This window comes from Bidens hawaiensis, unplaced genomic scaffold, assembly GCF_021521415.1.
Source record: "Bidens hawaiensis isolate Kalapana, Puna unplaced genomic scaffold, B.hawaiensis_p1.1 tig00004242_1, whole genome shotgun sequence".
Lineage (NCBI taxonomy): Eukaryota > Viridiplantae > Streptophyta > Magnoliopsida > Asterales > Asteraceae > Bidens > Bidens hawaiensis.
The window spans coordinates 56936-72639 of record NW_027491253.1 but is presented as its reverse complement, the minus strand read 5'-3'; the positions used below and the strand labels follow the sequence as shown (position 1 = coordinate 72639).

The 15704-nt window shown below is 35.5% G+C and overlaps 1 protein-coding gene and 1 pseudogene across 2 annotated transcripts; one reads left to right on the top strand and one right to left on the bottom strand.

Moving 5' to 3' along the window:
- The first annotated feature begins 1282 nt into the window (after positions 1 to 1282).
- LOC143625834 (polyamine oxidase 1-like) lies at positions 1283 to 6257 on the top strand (annotated as a pseudogene). The gene is made up of 10 exons (XR_013152332.1): positions 1283 to 1334; positions 1730 to 1975; positions 2225 to 2327; positions 2672 to 2733; positions 2830 to 2984; positions 3907 to 4050; positions 5010 to 5159; positions 5253 to 5505; positions 5596 to 5665; positions 6043 to 6257. The product of XR_013152332.1 is annotated as a polyamine oxidase 1-like (transcript).
- A 1205-nt stretch (positions 6258 to 7462) lies between these two features.
- LOC143625774 (glutamine--fructose-6-phosphate aminotransferase [isomerizing] 1-like) lies at positions 7463 to 14372 on the bottom strand. Its single transcript, XM_077096021.1, has 11 exons — positions 14157 to 14372; positions 13222 to 13394; positions 12877 to 12985; positions 12182 to 12327; positions 11879 to 12043; positions 11089 to 11446; positions 9885 to 10135; positions 9704 to 9818; positions 8532 to 8787; positions 7793 to 7958; positions 7463 to 7711 (listed from the first exon to the last, which is right to left on the bottom strand). The coding sequence occupies exons 1-11, from the start codon at positions 14368 to 14370 to the stop codon at positions 7628 to 7630; spliced, it is 2037 nt and encodes a 678-aa protein (XP_076952136.1). The 5' UTR covers positions 14371 to 14372; the 3' UTR covers positions 7463 to 7627.
- Between the last annotated feature and the right edge of the window lie 1332 nt (positions 14373 to 15704).

The window sequence follows — 15704 nt, the reverse complement described above, 5'->3', positions numbered from 1 at the left end:
CCTTGTGATACCCATGTGTTGCTAGTTTTTTTTTGGCACGACAAGACTAAATAATACGTTATTCTAATACTAACACTGTTTTTAGTAGAATTTCTGTTGAAACTTAGAAAAAAGAATATTAAAAAAAACAAAACTAAATCTAAAGTTAAGTTAAATGTGTTTTTAACTAGCAGGTTTACACGGTTGTTGCTGCGCCGATCGGTTTGTTAATATATTTAGCAAATGCTGAACATGTGTCTAAAACATCGCATTCAAAAGGTTTTGGAGAAAAACATTTAAACTTAATTATAGAAATAAATTAATAATTAAATTTGATGATGAATTTAATTGGTTGTTTTCATAAGAAAATAAATAATAGAAGAGTAATTTTTACTCCTACTTATTATTATAACAATTTACCCGTCACAACCATAATAATCTAAGTTGATCATTTGTATGTCATATATCTCCCTATATTCAATTATATATTGTAAAGCTAATTAAAAAAGTAGATTTTTATGTTAGACTGTCTAACGGGTTTTGTTTCGGTGCAGTCTGCTACATACCTATTAACCGAATAGCCATAAAATGTGTGCCCACTTCAAACTTTCCCTCAACTATGGTACCTTAAGCTAACATTTTTAGTGTCCCTTTGTGGGTAATAGCCATAAAATGGGTTACCCGAACCGGTTTCACGGGTTTTATTGTAGTCCATCGGGTAATAGTCGGTCCGAAGTTTCCACCAAACAGCAATAAATCATGAAGCTTTGCTCCAGCGCCAAACAACCCATCAATTTGAGAAACAACGCACCATGTTGCACGCCAATTTCTTGAACCGACCCATATACCATTGCACACTCTTGCACATAACTTTCTTGAATCGACCATCGGGCGCACACGATTATAATTGTAAATCGCCATCATAAGCGGAAGAGGCCGACATTTTTAGTAAATTTCGTGTTCAAACTTGGAAAACAAAATATTAAACAAAAAACAAAACTAAATCTTAAGGTTTAAGTTTAGTTAAATGTGTTTTTAATGGGAGATACGGCACATCTAAACGCGGAACCTCCATAATAGTTTCTATTCTAAAAAATAAAAAAGCACTCCCATTTCTTTTCAAAAGTACATATTTCCGAAAAATCATCACACTTTCCTGAAAAGAGAAGATAATAAAATAAAATTAAAAAAAAAATCACACACCAAGTTAAAAGACTGCTATATAAATACCGTTGCAGGGGCTTTATTCTCCAACTTACACAACCAACGAATCATCTCATCTCTCTCAAACAAATTAATTCCCATGGAGTCACGCAATCGTTATTCCGTTATCATCATCGGAGCAGGAATCTCCGGTGAGACAATAATAATAAACAACACATTCCATATTAATTTCCATTAAACTTTCTAAAGCCTGCGAAGAGAACCAACATGTTTTTGTCCCTCTGGCTTTTGATACATTTGGCTCCTTGGCACCGGAAGCTATCCGTTTTCTAACCAGGGTCCAACAGGTTGTGCATAGCAATGTGTCGACTCCAAAGGGGCAGGGGTATGTCTTTAGCAGGTTAGGGTTTGCAATTCAGAAAGGGGTGGCGGCGCAGCTTGTTGCCCGCCTACCTGCTATATTGATGTAATATCTATGTTTCATCAGTAGAAATAAATAAAATTTTATTTCAAACTGACTATAATAATTAAATATTTGATTACTTGTATGTATATAACTATAACTATATATAATATGTTCGTACAGGCATCTCGGCAGCACACGTGTTGGTGAAAAACGGAGTGGAAGATATTATGATTCTGGAGGCATCGGGAAGCATCGGAGGACGTATGAAGAAACAGGCTTTCGGAAATGTTACAGTCGAGCTCGGCGCCGGATGGATCGCCGGCGTCGGAGGCGACAAGCCGAATCCGGTGTGGAATCTCGCGGTTGATTCCGGCCTTCGCACCTGTTTCTCCGATTACACCAATGCTCGCTATTATATTTACGACCGGAGGAACAATAATTAATAATATTATTATTATTATTACGTTTCTTCGTTATTCAAATTGTTTCGAAACGCATTATACTCGTAATAATATATTGCTGTTCAATGATTTATCAATTTCGTTTATGATTCGATCGGATCCGTGTTTTGTATCGATTAATAATAGCTGATACGTATCTGTTAGGTTTCCGGCCAAGTTTCCGGTTATTTTGTTAATAATTTCAATTTGTTAATATTTGTACGGATGGATGGATGCAGTGGGAAGATATATCCGAGTGGGGTAGCATCTGACACGTATAAGAAAGCGGTGGAGTCAGCCATTGGAAAGTTACGTGCCGATGACTCCCATATTTCCACGTAAGCATGTCTTATTTCACGCACACCTAATAGTACGGTGCCCATTGGTTTGTAACTTTGGATTTTAAATTATTTGATTCGAACATTTTTCTCTTAAAATCGAACTGAAAACCAAATTCGAATAATGAATTACACCACTAGATCGAGGTAAACCATTAGTGAAACCGGTTCCAATCCAAGTAGATAGTTTGATATCGGTTTGAGACTATTCATATTGAAACTGGTTATGGTTGATCTGGTTTTGACTTTATTTGACTCGATCTAATATGATTTTATGCACCTCTACACCTAAACACAAAGTAGTGAATTATGTTGTTTATTTTATTTTACTTTAATTTTTTCAGAATACCAAGATCGCCTATTGAGCTAGCAATTGATTTTATTCTACATGATTTCGAAATGGCCGGTGATTTTCGAAATCCTTTAACTTGATATACTTTCCGATATCAATTTCATCAAATGTATATGAAAATGGTTAGTTAAATAAAATCTTGATTATTAGAGGTTGAGCCAATATCGACATACGTGGATTTTGGAGAGAGTGAGTTTTTGGTGGCGGATGAGAGAGGTTATGAGCATTTACTCTACAAAATGGCTGAGGACTTTTTGTTTATATCGGGTGGCAAAATATTGGACGATCGTCTCAAACTAAACACGGTTAGTCTTGAGCTACCCTTCTAACGGTTTTCTTTATATATTTTTTTTACTGCATTTTATGCCCGGGATGACAAGATCATTCAACCAAGTCGCTAGGACTCACGAGTCACGAATATCACTTGTGTGAGTGAACCCTTGTGAATATTAACTAAAACATACTAGTTAGAGTTTATTGTAGTTATAAATAACTAATGTATTTTGTCTATTGTCTACAAGTTCCTGACCATGTCTAACTTGCCACTTGGGTGGTTGGTGGTTAAACTGGTAACCCGATTTAGCGGGGGCCCAGAGGTTTTTTTTCTTTTAAATTTACTTTTTTCGAATTTGATGAGTTTAACTGGTTGAAATTTTAAACAGGCCGAAACAGATGAGGCATGACGGGTGGCTAAATTTAAAAGATAAAAGTTGAATGCTCTAACCTGTCGATGCGTCAACTATATACATATGACTAAAATACACCGATATTTTATCATACCATACATTATGTTTTATTAAGTTTATAATTTTTATTATATTATGTGCAACTATGTGAAACTTAATATGTTTCTCTTCTCTCTCTTCTTTGTCTATTTAAGTTAGTATTTAAGTTGTGGTAACTTTTGTTTATAAATTTTTAAACTAGTTATGAAATCTGGTTTTAAAAATTAGGGATTTTTGTTCAAACAGTGAACTGGTAAAGTATGTCCAGTTTTCAAAACACAATATTAAACAGATCTATGGTTCAACAAAGATTTTAGATAGGATACTAGAAAGTAGAACAATCTTTAAATTTGTTGAGATCTACTTTATAATAAAATATATGAAACAGTTGTTGACAAAATGTTTTCCCGGTGCTCTATGTGAATAACATATGCTGAAAACAGTACACATTTTCCCACACGGTTGTTTGACTTGTTATCCTACGTGCATGCATGTTTTTTAGGTCGTTCGAGGGTTACATCAGTCGAGCAACGGCGTTGCAGTGACAACCGAGGGCGGTTGTGTTTATGAAGCCGACTACGTTATTTTGTCTGTTAGTATCGGCGTCCTTCAAAGTCAACTCATCTCTTTCAATCCTCGCTTGCCTGTATGTAACTCTTCACTCTCGTCTCTAGTTGGTAGGGGTGTGAATTTCTCAGGCCAATACAAGAAACCGAGGGCCTACACGAAATGGCGAAATTCTTGTGATTGGTTCGGTCCTCGGGTCCAGTTTTTCAGTCTAATCGGTTTCAGCCTAGTCTGAGTTTGACTCGCTGCTCCATCTACTAGTTGGGATCACTGAAGTATATGTTTTAACTTTTAAGGAGTCCTTTTTTATTAACTTGATATAAAGTTACTAGAGAATTATTATATAAAAAAAATAAGTTTTTTGAAGTGTCGTTTTTATTAACTTGATATAAAATTACAAGAGATTATAAAAAGAAAAGCCTACTTTAAGAATCTTTTTTTTTACTTACTTTTCTAAAACAAGTGTCAAAAGCAAAAAAAAAATATAATAGTTTTATGCCGTTGATGACAAAATTTATCAGGTAAACAAGACACTTGTTTTTCTTTTTGGCTTAAAAGGATATTATTTTCTTTTTGGGCTAACTTGTCATCACTGGATTGGTTGTTTAGCAATACCAGTTTTTGTATTTTTTAAGGCCAAAACCGAACAAATATTGGAGTTTAAGGTCAAAACTCAAAAGCCAAAACTACATTGTCTGCTATATATATTAACACGTGGTGTATTTTAATTGAGTTTATCATTTCATGTTATTATTTCCAACAATCCAATCATTATATTTGTAAAAGTTAGTCAAAGTGGTGAGAGTGGTCGTTTTCATTTTCTCATTGTGAACAATTTTTTCCCTAACACTATATGAAACCATAATATTTGCTTCTATTGACACGTATGAACTAATTTTGTTTTTTTTTTCCTTATAATATTTAATATACATAAAAAAAATATAGTTTGTCTGTTTTCTTTTCATATTTTAAACATTTTAAGAAATTAATTTATATTAATTAATTTAGAATTAACAAAAGTCATATTTATGAAAACAGAGATGGAAAACTGAAGCCATTGAGAAATGTGATATCATGGTGTACACAAAAATCTTCCTCAAGTTTCCATATAAATTTTGGCCATGTGAGCATGGAAAAGAGTTCTTCATGTATGCCCATGAACAAAGGGGCTATTATACATTTTGGCAGGTTTCTTGCATTCCCTGAAATCTATACAATTTTGATGGCTCTTTATATCATAAAATCAACCAAAAATAGTTTCTAACTAATATATCTTGTCAGCACATGGAGAACGTGTATCCTGGGTCTAATATTCTTGTTGTGACAATAACAAACGAAGAGTCCAAACGCGTTGAGTCTCAACCAGACCAAGAAACACTGAGAGAAGCAATGGGAGTGCTTAGGGAGATGTTTGGGCCCGACATTCCAGAGGCCACAGACATACTTGCCACGCTGGTATAATGATCCATACCAGCGTGGTAGTTACAGTAACTACCCGATCTATGTTGATTCTCAAATGGTTGAAAACATGAAGGTCTTAATCATGCCCTGTACTCACTCATCTTTTGTACCCAATTAATTTTTTATGTTTGTTTCTAAGTACATATTTCCTTGGAATTAATAGGCTCCCGTAGGACGCATATTTTTCACGGGAGAGCATACAAGTGATAAGTTCAACGGTGGGTACTTGGCAGGTGAGTTCTAAGCAATCTTTATTTTCGTTTAAGTATTAAAGATAATAAGTTGCTTCAAGAATTGACAGACTCGTATTTGATTCAACCAGATAAAAAAGGTGGGGTGGAAAATATAAGCCCGTCTATAATGGGCATGGCTTTTAAGTTGTGACATTAAAAAAACAGATAAAAACAAGTGGGTTAGAAAATGGTCCAACTTAAAACTGAAATAGCTTTTGAGTTGGGTCAGTTTCTGACCAAAACTTGTGTATGTTTAAGTTGTGTTCTTTTCTAAACTACTTGATTTTATCCAACTCCACACATGAGCTCTCTCTTCAATACGCTAAGATGTAATAAAAAATTACGTAAAATAAGTCAATAATAAATATATTCTACAGGTATAGAGACAGGAGAAGCTTTGTTGGAAAAAATGAATGCCGAGAAAGAACGACAATGCAAAAAAAAAGCTATACTACAACCATTGCTAGCAATAACATTGTCGAAAACGGATAGCCTCCAAAAATGTGATATTCATAGAACACTTTTCCACGGGAAACCAAACTACTTTTGCAAGTTGGGTTTAATTAGCATACAAGTGTTCAATATTTTTTAGAAGAAAACTATGTGTGTGCATTTGTGTTAACAACACATTCTTAAAAAGAGTCACTTATGATTGAATAAGTGATGATTAGGATAACGAATGTTAATTTGTTGGTAAAGAACGTATTTTTTTTTTATTTTTGTGAGACCATTGGGCCGAGACTGGTACTACGTTCTTATAGTGTGTAAATTAGTAAACAAGTTTTTTTCTTTTTTGGTATATGTATATGTTACTTTAAAATATATTTGAAGTAGATTTTCATACGTACTTTACCAATTTGACTTGGCCATTTGGGTAGTTCTGTAAATCTTTTGGGCTATTTTTTGGGACCATGCATCAACCATACTTCTGTCTAGATGTCACTTTTCTCTCAAAGCTTAGTAGATAAAAGATGTATATAATAGTAGTCTTTTTAAGTGATATTAGTCTCAATTTAAACGTATCATTAACGTCATCATTGTAAAGAAACTCTTAGTTTAGGAAGTTGTAACTTCATAGATAATCAGAAGATCTCCTAAAAGTTTTATAAATCATTATTTTAAGAAAAAAATATTAGTTTCAACTAAATATGGATTTAAACTATTATTCTTTTATGTAAGGTGCATTTGGCATTAATAAAATTTGCAGTTATGCACAAACTCTAAAGTCCATGTAACAAACTCCACAGAATTTTAAAGAAATTCTTTTATCTTCTTTCCCTAAAAGGAAAGTCACCATCATCTTCTAATGTTATACTAAAGTCTAAAACTAAAACTAGGACACGCATCCTCCATATACCATTTTAACTCGTTTTCAACATATGTAAAATACAGTTGGTTGTTGCTTTCTTTCGTGCCAACCATGTTTGTGATCCTCTGATTGGTACAAAAAAAGATTTGGTGGTAAGCAAGTAGCGTATCTTAGTCACTTGGTGGTTTGGATACGAAAGCATATGCATATTTCATCTCACCGGTCAAAATGAGTTTTAATTGGGTTGTGTTAACTACTTAAGTTAGTAAAAACTTGTCTGTCCAAACTTCTAATTCATAAAAGAAAATAATCAAATGTAAATATCAAAATTAAGTAACTACAATAATAATTTATCTTTTTTTTTAATAGAGCATATAATCCATCACTTAAAACTGTTAACAAAAATCAATAATTTTATTAGTTTAAACTTGTATCAGCCCATTTCCAAATAAATTGTATAAAACTAAAACACATAATCTCGGACAGTCTTGCCTAGTACCCACTACATCTTCATCTATGTCAAACCATCGTTACAATCTAATCCCTGACACAATCAAATGCATTGCCAAAGTCACTTGCATTCACACTATACACGAAGCAACAAAATTTCGGTTTTTGACGACACACGAGATTTGCAATTAACAAAACACTTCTCATTCGGTTGTCACACTCTTGGCAAGATTCCTCGGCTGGTCAACATTGTATCCCCGCAAAACCGTCAAATGATAAGCCAATAACTACATAAGAAAAAGAAAACAGATACGTTTTTAGTATGTTATTAAACTTGATTTAAGAGAAAATAAAAACAAAAATAATACCTGCAATGGAATTATATTAACAATAGGTTGTAAGCAGTCAACAACTTGAGGAACCTCAATCACCGGGCACGATCCACCACACACAGCTTCTGCATCCCCTTCTGAACACATCACTATCAGTCGACCTTTTCGGGCCTTAAGTTGTTGAATAACCGACTGCTGTTTGCTAATAAAAAATAAGAAGAAAACATTAGGCTTGAAACGATTGAACAAACATGAACAGGATGTGTTCGTTCATTTAACATTAACCGAGTAAGCTACCAAACACGAATAATTAAACAAACAGGGTTTTCTTGTTTGTTAAGGAAATTAACGTGTTCATGTTCATTTATGTTTGCTTGTTAACAGTATAAACGAACGGTTCAAGGACATAAACAAGCACAAACGAATGAACATAACTGGGCACGAACACGAATTCAAATTAAACGCGAACATTAATCTATCAGACCAAAATTTCAATGGATATATAAACAAACGAACTTAAACTCACGTAAACTAACGAGCATATATGAATGTGAACAAATGGACATAACCGAGAGTATATGAACGAACATAAACGAGCGTTCACGAACATAATTGAACGCATGAGACATGGGTTAATGTACATTCGTTTATTGATAAATGAACTTCCTGCCAAACAGTTCACACAATTCACTGAACATGTGGTTCATTTACAGGTCTAAAAGATATTAAAAAATCAAAACAAATTACAAATAAACCGAGAGACGTTTAAACAAACCTGAAACATTGATCGCGAGTGGCAATGACAACAATGGGGAGGTTTTCATCAACTAAAGCTAAAGGACCATGCTTCATTTCACCCGCAAGTATCCCTTCACTGTGCATAAGTGCTACTTCCTTGACCTTCAAGGCACCCTCGAGAGCTGTGGCATAGTTATATCCTCTTCCAAACATAAGAAGTGACTGCTCGGAAATCAATGACCTTGCTAGATCTTTCATTTCTTGGTCAAGCTTCAATACTTCCCTCACTTTGTCTACATGATATAATAAAATAACATTGCTTAGTAGGAATGTGCACGGTCTTGAGCCGAACAGGTAACTACTATTTTTAAAAAAACTAATCCGAACTGGCCAATTGGCTGCGTGGGCCGAACCAATCAAACTAGCCAAAACGGTCGCTTTGGTTTACCTGGTAGGTTCCAAGCTGCAAACTGAACCGAGAAACCCGATTTTACAAACCATAAGCCATACTGTATTACTTCTAAGCCAGCCGAACTGACCAATTTAGCTCGGTTGGGGAGTAAATGAGCCAATCCGACTTATGAGCTACTCAAGCGCCTCGTTAAAAGCTCGAATGAATCCGAGCTTAAACAAGCTCCAGCCTTAAAATAAGCTCGTTTAAAAAACGAGCCTCAGCCCGAGCTTCACTTATCGAGCTATGCTGGCTCGTGAGCCTACGTTTTATATAATTTTTATTTAATATATTAAAAAATATTTATATAATATTATATTAAATATGAAGTAAGATAAAATAACTACTTAATATATATTTGTTATATATAAAAATTATAAATAGCAAATATATATGTATGATTAAATAAATAAATATATATATATATATACATATATATTAATAAATAATAAATGAGCCGAGCCCAAGCCAGGCTCAAGCTTGAAAATCGACTCACGAGACATGCTCGAGCCTTAGATAAATAGCCTGAAACAAGGCAAACTCGAGCTCTTGTAACCCAACCCCTAGTTGGGTTGGTTCGGTTGGTTTCAATGATTTTTGAGCATCTCTATTACTTAGTATAACAATATCCTGGTTGTGTCTGCATGATAGTATAATAATATAGAAAAAAAACATCATTTTAAACCATTTTATCTTTTTTAAACGCTCAGAAATCTTGTTCAGAACATTTAATAACACATAATCACTTTAAACCGTACCGGGCAAGTTTAGAAGACTTTCTATTATTCCATCTCTTCGTTGTTCAGTTGAAATGCTATCGGCCCCGATTGCTAGAGCCACCATAGCCATCACCACTATTTGACTTGTATACGCCTGCATAATATCAATATCATGAAAAGATGACCAACAAAATATGTAGAAGTGAAAAAACTAACTGACCTTAGTACTTGCCACACCAATCTCACTACCAGCATTAATATGTACACCACAGTGTGTATTGCGGTCAATAGAACTACCAACAGTGTTAGTGATACCGACACATAAAGCACCATTCTCAAGTGCATATTCAAGAGCGTTTAAAGTATCAGCGGTTTCACCCGATTGACTAACAAATAATATTGTATCGTCTCTGTACACAGGTGCTTGTCTATCCAGCAGATCACTTGCAATCTCCATCATAACAGGTATACCTGTCAATACATCACCTGATTGAATACAAACTAATAAACTATATACTAACTAGTACTTGATAAAAGATTGTTAACAGTTGGCTAATTAGACCCGTTTACCTATTATGGATTGATATAAGTTATGTTCTATCTCTAGTGGGCCAAATGAGTTGACTTTAGAAGGACTCAAACAGGTTCAAAGTCATGCAAAGTGTTTTTAATGCATAAAGTCTTTGAAGTCATTTTATTTAAAAAAATATTAATTATATAATAAAATTTCTGTAATTACACACATTTGTTATTAAAAGGCTTCAAAATTTTGGACAGAAAGTGTTTCGGGTCAGCCTAACCTAACCCATATATAAATTTGCCTGTTTTGATCCGACCCGTGGCCCAACCCACTTACCACTCATGCCATCACCACCTCTATCAAAAATAGGGTTGTTCATAAAACTAGTGGCCCGCTTGAAGTTCACTTGAAAAAAGGTCATTTGTAAAGAGCCGATCCAAGCTCGATAACCGGCTCGTTGGTTGGCTCGATTGACTCATTTAACTTAAATCCCAAATTCTAATATATAAAATAACATATAAATACATTGAAAAAAAAATACAAAATGATGCATATAATGTTATATATCCTCTAGTTTAGAAAATTTGTTTTTGTGTATGTTACAAATTTATTTTTTCAGTCCTTTATATATCAATACCAGTAAAAAAATAAGCAGCCGGCTCAAGTTTTTTTATGAGCTGAGTTCGAGCTCGACTTTTCAGCTCATTAAAACAAAAGACCCGAGCCGGCTTGTTTACAGCCCTAAGAAAGCAAACACTGAAACATCAAATCGCCCAAAGTGTATTTTAAACCAAAAACCAGCTTAAATTGCTATACTCAAGTACTAATTTTATAAAAATACATTATTTTTGTTATAAAATTTAACATACCAATTATTTGTAAACAATAAAAAGTACCAGCTTACCACAAAGTTCTTCCAATATAGGTCTGGCAGCTAAAGCAGCATTGTAGCTAGTACCACAACCAATAAACACAATCCGTCTGCTTCTTCTAATAGTTTTCAAATGATCTTTGAGTCCACCCAACAACACACTCTTCCTTTTGCTGGTCCCACCACGTATAAGCCGGCCTCGCATTGTTGTTGTTAAAGATTCTGGTTGCTCATGAATTTCTTTCTGCATATAATGTTCATATTTACCCTTACTTATTTGTTCAACCTCCATTTCAAGAATTGATAACGCCCGTTGCACAGAAGCAGGTATTGAATGAGATTTTCCATCTTTTTTCCCGTGATCAAATTTGAGGATAGTCACCCCTCCATCCTGAAACAACCCAAAATAAAAATAAGTAAATAAATAAATTGTAATTTGTATATTTTAAAATTTTGGAGCTGATGATTACATCAGAACTACTTCATGCTAGATTAATAAAAGAACAGGACTAAACAAATGGTGCGTGTAGACAGTCCCCAGTTTGGGCCTGGTCTAGTGGGCTAGGCCCATTACCAGTCAGATCCATTAGGGCTTGAGCCCACACTATCCCTATAAAAGGGAGACGTAATCTACTTGGATGATTACTGTAGAAAGCTTGTTCTATTTTCAATCAATTAGGCTTAATAGCAATTTCTTTAAATGGTTCGATGGTGATAATAATATTTAACTGAAAAGAACCAATTTCGGATACCGTAAAACATATAATTATTAACATATGACAGATTGACAGCTAGTTAATGCAGTTTATTATAGGATATGTACCTTAATGTCAACAACTTCGCTATCCTCGATCACCAACACCTTTTTTGTGTGTTCAACGAGGGCATGCGCGTCACTAGATAGAAAAAGTTCTTTAGGGTGACCGTTTTTCGAAATAAATTTCATATCATTATAGGATGTTCCATTGCTCTGTCCTTTAGCAAATTCCTGCAGGATAAATTCCTAACTTAATACAATTTACAAGTGCAAAAGTTTAAATGCAGCTATATTATTAACAGAAAAACAAAAAAAAACAAAAAAATAAGTCGTATGCTAGCCTTCTAAACAAAAAGATGAAGAACCTACTTTTACACCAAGAAGCAGTGGACTACCACGTTTACAAGCAATCAATTCATTCGGATAATGCTTGCTTTTAAAAATAAGCGCATACGCTCCTTCAAGATGCCTCATAACCTCAAGCACTACTTCACAAAACGTGACGGTTTGACCACCTGAACCAAAAAATATGAGTAAGTTGGCATAGTTATCAAATGCGTTAGGCGCAGTCAAGGCGCATAGGTCTCGCCTAGGGCCTAGGCTCAAGGCGCAAAAAAAAGCGAGGGCCTGAGGAAAAATAAGCGCACTTAAATAAAACATTTAAAACATATTATGTGTATGAAAAATAATACCGTTCCTCAAATAAAATAAACAAAAGCTATTATATAACATTTAATATCATCTAATGAGTGCCAAAAGTTCTAAATAGTTAAGATAATGTGATTCCAAAACTTGAATAACAAAATGTATCAATATAATGCCTTTTGACTTCTCCTAGATCTAAGTTTCAATAGCAACCCTTGCATTTCTTTTGCTCAGCTTTTATGTTCTCATGCTCTTGGCATAGACAATGCCGAAGTGCTCGCCTAGAAACTAGAAGCGCATTTATTGAGCCACGCCTGAAAAATGGGCCTAGGAGCAAGAAGCGAGAGCTTTTTATAACTATGGAAAATTCTGATAAATATTACAACTAGTGCATTGTATGTTTAAGGGATTTTAAGTACCTCCTTCATTTACTTTGTCAAAAACAAACTTTGCAAGCTTCGGGATCACCTCTGTATCAGTCTCAGATTCAAAAGTATATCCATGGCGAAGAAGAGATTCCTGCAACACCTGCATTATTTTTTTATAATAACTATTTTATATATATATATATATATATGTGTATGTATGTATATGTATATGTATATATATATGTATATATATGTATGGATCAAAGAAAAGACATTAATGCAGAAATCGCTTTTTACTCATCAAATATCGACAATACGTTGTTAAAACTTATAAATCAATACTTGAAAAGAACATGCAACAGAGAATACAATAATCAAATTTCCATAAAAGCATACCTTGTAATTGGTGATAACGCCATTGTGAACAACCAAGAAATCATTTCCAGCACCAGATGACTGAGGATGACTATTCCTTGGAGCCGGCTCTCCATGGGTGGCCCACCGCGTGTGTGCAATTCCAGCATGAACAGAAAAAGATTCTTTCAAATTCAAATCTGTAGCAGATACCTCTGATACACCAAAGATTACATGATAAGTGAATGAATCTGTCATTAAAACTATAATAAGCACAAACTTGATGCATCATAAGTACAATGAGTAATTCTACTATAATACGAGTTTGAAATTTACAGTTAGCTATATATTGTAAGTTACTTAAAATTCCTTAAATATGACTGTTTGTAATAGCTAGAGATTGTAAGTGCACCTATAATATGAATTTGAAATTTACAGTTTGTAATAGTCAACTGATCTAGCACTAGCATCAGCTACCCAACAATTTGAAATATAGCTATAATCCTATAAAACATAAAGAGAAAATAAAAGGTAAACCATGGCTCAAATAGTCTTCCATAATAAATACAGTTGAAACCAAATACAAGTCAAATTATCATCATGTGCATTAAGGCCATTATACACAATTGATATCAATTATCAAATATACACATTAAACTTCAGTTTTACCACAAGAACCCTAAACCTTAATCATCATTTTACATTAGTATAATGATGAAAGGTGGAATAACAGAAGATATTAAGTCTCCTTACTCAATGATTAACAGCATTGATGTACGATATGCTACAAATTAAACTAGCAATTTTGACACAAATTAAAAACAGTAATAATACACATGCAGACTAGAAATTCACAAATGTATACAACAGCTCCATCTACTACAATCAATCAAGCTGAATTTCCAATCAATTAACAATTACACAACCAAAATTGGGTCAAATAACCACAGAGCATTACAAACAGAAATCCAGAATACCTTGATAGACCGATTTGACGAGCGATTCGATGTTTCCTTCTTGCCGGAAGACGAGCGGCGGGTGAACGGCGGCGGCGGAGCAAGAATCGATGGAGATACCGGCGGAATCGTAGCCTCTGTATTCCAAACGACGGAGGCCGTTGAAGAGGACTTCGAGGATGTAGCGTCTGTCTCGGCTGACGTCGTAATTGAGGTAAGCGAAGATCCCACACATTTCGTTCGGTACAATGGGATTAGACTTATTGCCGTTGGGGCCATTTGGAGGCGGTTGGTCTCTAAGGTGGCTATGAGGGGTGTCGGGAAGGAGATGGTTAAATATCTCGGTGACTTTCTATTTGGGGTGGGAGTCCCCAGTTGGGCAGAGGCAGTGCTTCATAGCGCGAACAGGTTTTACCTCGGTGACTTTCTATTTGGGGTGGGAGTCCCCAGTGGGGCAGAGGCAGTGCTTCATAGCGCGAACAGGTTTCTAAATCAGTTTCATTCGGATGGATCATTGGCTATGCTTACTGTTGATTTCTCCTATGCCTTCAACTTAGTAGATAGGACGACCCTTCTACATGAGGTTCGGAGTCGATGTCCTTCCATTTCTCTTTGGGTGGATTTTTTATATGGGCAGTCGGCTAGGTTATATGTGGGTGATACTTTCATTAAATCCACCACTGGGGTTCAACAGGGGGACCCTCTTGGGCCTCTCCTTTTTGCCTTAGCTTTGCACCCACTTGTTCACCAAATCAGAGATCGGTGCAAGCTTCTCTTTCATGCTTTGTACTTGGATGATGGCACGATTATCGGGGATACTAGAGAGGTAGCCAAAGCATTAGATATTATCAGGTCTGAGGGGCCTCGTTTGGGTCTTGAATTAAACGTTAAGAAAACAGAGTTATTTTGGCCAACATGCAATGGGGTGAAGGCACAGGAGGGGTTGTTCCCTTGCGGGATTGGAAGGCCGGTGCTTGGCGTGAAACTCCTTGGTGGTGCTGTAAGCCAGGATGCGGGGTTTATCAGCAGTTTGGCTATGAAAAGGGCATCTAGCGCTGTAGAACTGATGAGCTGTCTCCCAAGACTTCGGGATCCTCAATGCGAGCTTCTTTTGCTTCGCTCATGTATGGGAGTCGCCAAGCTTTTGTTCGGTTTGAGAACATGCCAACCTATGTATGTGGGGGAAGCTGTTTCTATATTTGACAATGGTCTTCGAAGGGCGATTGAGGACATCGTGGTTTGTGGAGGTCCGTTCTTTGGGGATCTCCAATGGAGGTTGGCATCACTTCCGATCAGTTATGGGGGGTTGGGTCTCTGTTCGGCCGAGGATGTATCTACATATGCTTTTGTGGCTTCGAGAGCACAGTCGTGGTGTTTGCAAGACCATATTCTTCGGGGTTGTGATATTTATGGGTTGGACTCTGATTATGGGTGTGCGATGGATCGTTTACGTACTTCACTTCCAGATTTTGATCTTAGCGGGTTCTCTAATAAGGACACCGCCCCCCCTAAAGCCCAACATGTTGTGGCGAGTGCCTTATTTAGTGGAATCGTCAAGAGTTTAGAAGT